Source organism: Dinoponera quadriceps, unplaced genomic scaffold, assembly GCF_001313825.1.
Source record: "Dinoponera quadriceps isolate SergipeBrazil2010 unplaced genomic scaffold, ASM131382v1 scaffold261, whole genome shotgun sequence".
Classification (NCBI taxonomy): domain Eukaryota; kingdom Metazoa; phylum Arthropoda; class Insecta; order Hymenoptera; family Formicidae; genus Dinoponera; species Dinoponera quadriceps.
Window position 1 is genome coordinate 12,038 of NW_014554464.1, and position 1,872 is coordinate 13,909.

Genomic DNA, 1,872 nt, shown 5'->3' on the forward strand with positions numbered 1-1,872 from the left:
CACACACACACACACACACACACACACACACCACAAGGACGTCTGGATATCCGGTGAGCTTCGCCAAGGCTACCGACACCGAACACGGTCAACCGTCGACACCGGAAACGACTACCTCGCCGGCTGGGGCGGGACGAACGTCCACCGACCGACGGGGCACGGGTCACAAACGTTAACGAAATCTTTCTGTGAACGAAATTTGTTATTCTTGTTACTTCTGCGCAAAAAATTTTTTCCAAATACACAAATTTGTATTCGTATTATTACATGACAAATCACGCGCTATCTATCTCTCAGCCAATTACATCCATGCGACGCGCTTAAGTACTTCATACTCTCGAATGCATTCACATTCGCGCTTTCGAACCCGACTTTGTGCTCCGTGTTTAGCCAGATACCTGTGTTGCGCATGCGATCCTATTCTTACCTTGCCGCCTGTACCAAAATACCTTTAATCTCCATTTACATTCTTTTTACACGTTCCAAACTGCTTATTACGAAGACAACATCCTTAAAGTCCCAGCATGACCAATCAGAGACCGACCAATCGGAAGCAGCCACACTCGAGAGACATACGCATGAACGCATAAAAATCAGAATAATTATAACGAATTGTTTTTGATAACATATTTAGCAGGGGACGAATTTTGATAAATATATCGTTGCATTCCTTCTGTATTTCGTGATTGTAATGTAAGAATCTTTTGATTTCCTCGAAGCGTTTTATTGGCATAGCATCAGCTATAATTCCAAGTCGTAGCGAAGGATTTGAAGACCAGTATAATCGATAATTTGGGTAACTTATATATGTCATTACAATGTTTATACCGAAGAACTGCTTCATTTCAGAAATGCTGATATTGAATATATCTTTGCCGTATTGTACAGCATAGCGAATAGTTTCTTCAGCAATATGGTTGAAAATGTCTTCTGAAAAGATTTGGATAAAATAGGAGTATGGAGTTCTACCACTGATCTTTATCTCATGAACACCTGAGAAAACTGATATGTTGTCATTAAATTCGTTATCCTTGTTAGAATGCCACAAAGTTCTACGTGATATGGGTTGTGTTGATGAGGCTTGTATAGAGCTGGTAGGATCATTACTGCTGCAGTCGCTTTCTATAATTTGGGTCGATTTCCGTGGACGATGATAACCAATATTATCATCTGAATTGGAGTTCTCATCTTCTTCTATTACTTTGCTGGCGTCACCTACTTCCTTTATATCCCACTCATGTTCTATTTCAATATCTTCCATATCTGAGTCTAAAGAATTCTCGAGAGTTTCAATAATTTGTAGGGGTATGAGATATTTTCGGCGTGTTGACATTTTGGTTCTGGAAAAAATAGAGTACAAAATATATCCACGACCACTAAATGTACACATGTGTGGACAGTTACTAATCACGTTCAACTGAATATGAAGTGTTTAAAAATTCCGTAAAATGATTATAATTAAAATGTATGGATATATTTAGCGTACGTATTTATTTTTAGTTTCACAATATTTTAATTATTTTTAGTAAAAAAAATAATGCACAATTTCACTGTTGTTGAAGCGGTATATTTTTATGATCTGCTCTAATGAAGTGCACAAAAAACAAAGATACCTTATTTGCGAACCGATTTTGACATGTAGCCTTCATGGCCTACTTTGATAACGTTTAATTTTTAAATTTAAAAAATGTTGTAATTATAAATAACGGTAATTTTTAAATAATATGTACACATATGTTTCAATATCCCTGAAGAAGTTAATAATTCGACAGCCACTGAACCGATTTTAATAATTAATGGCTCAATAGATCCATGACCACAAACAGACAATACTAGGTGTACCGGTATGAAGTGAGCGTTTTTTTGTGAAAT

General features: G+C 36.9%; 1 protein-coding gene across 1 annotated transcript; it reads right to left on the reverse strand.

Annotated features, from left to right (window-relative positions):
* Window positions 1-532: 532 nt before the first annotated feature.
* Window positions 533-1,333, reverse strand: LOC106750498 (piggyBac transposable element-derived protein 2-like). The gene has a single exon (XM_014630895.1). The coding sequence runs from the start codon at window positions 1,331-1,333 to the stop codon at window positions 533-535; it is 801 nt and encodes a 266-aa protein (XP_014486381.1).
* Window positions 1,334-1,872: the final 539 nt, after the last annotated feature.

What these genes read in the sequence shown, in the direction of transcription:
- LOC106750498 (XM_014630895.1), bottom strand. Translation starts at nt 1,333, where the DNA reads ATGTCAACACGCCGAAAATATCTCATACCCCTACAAATTATTGAAACT.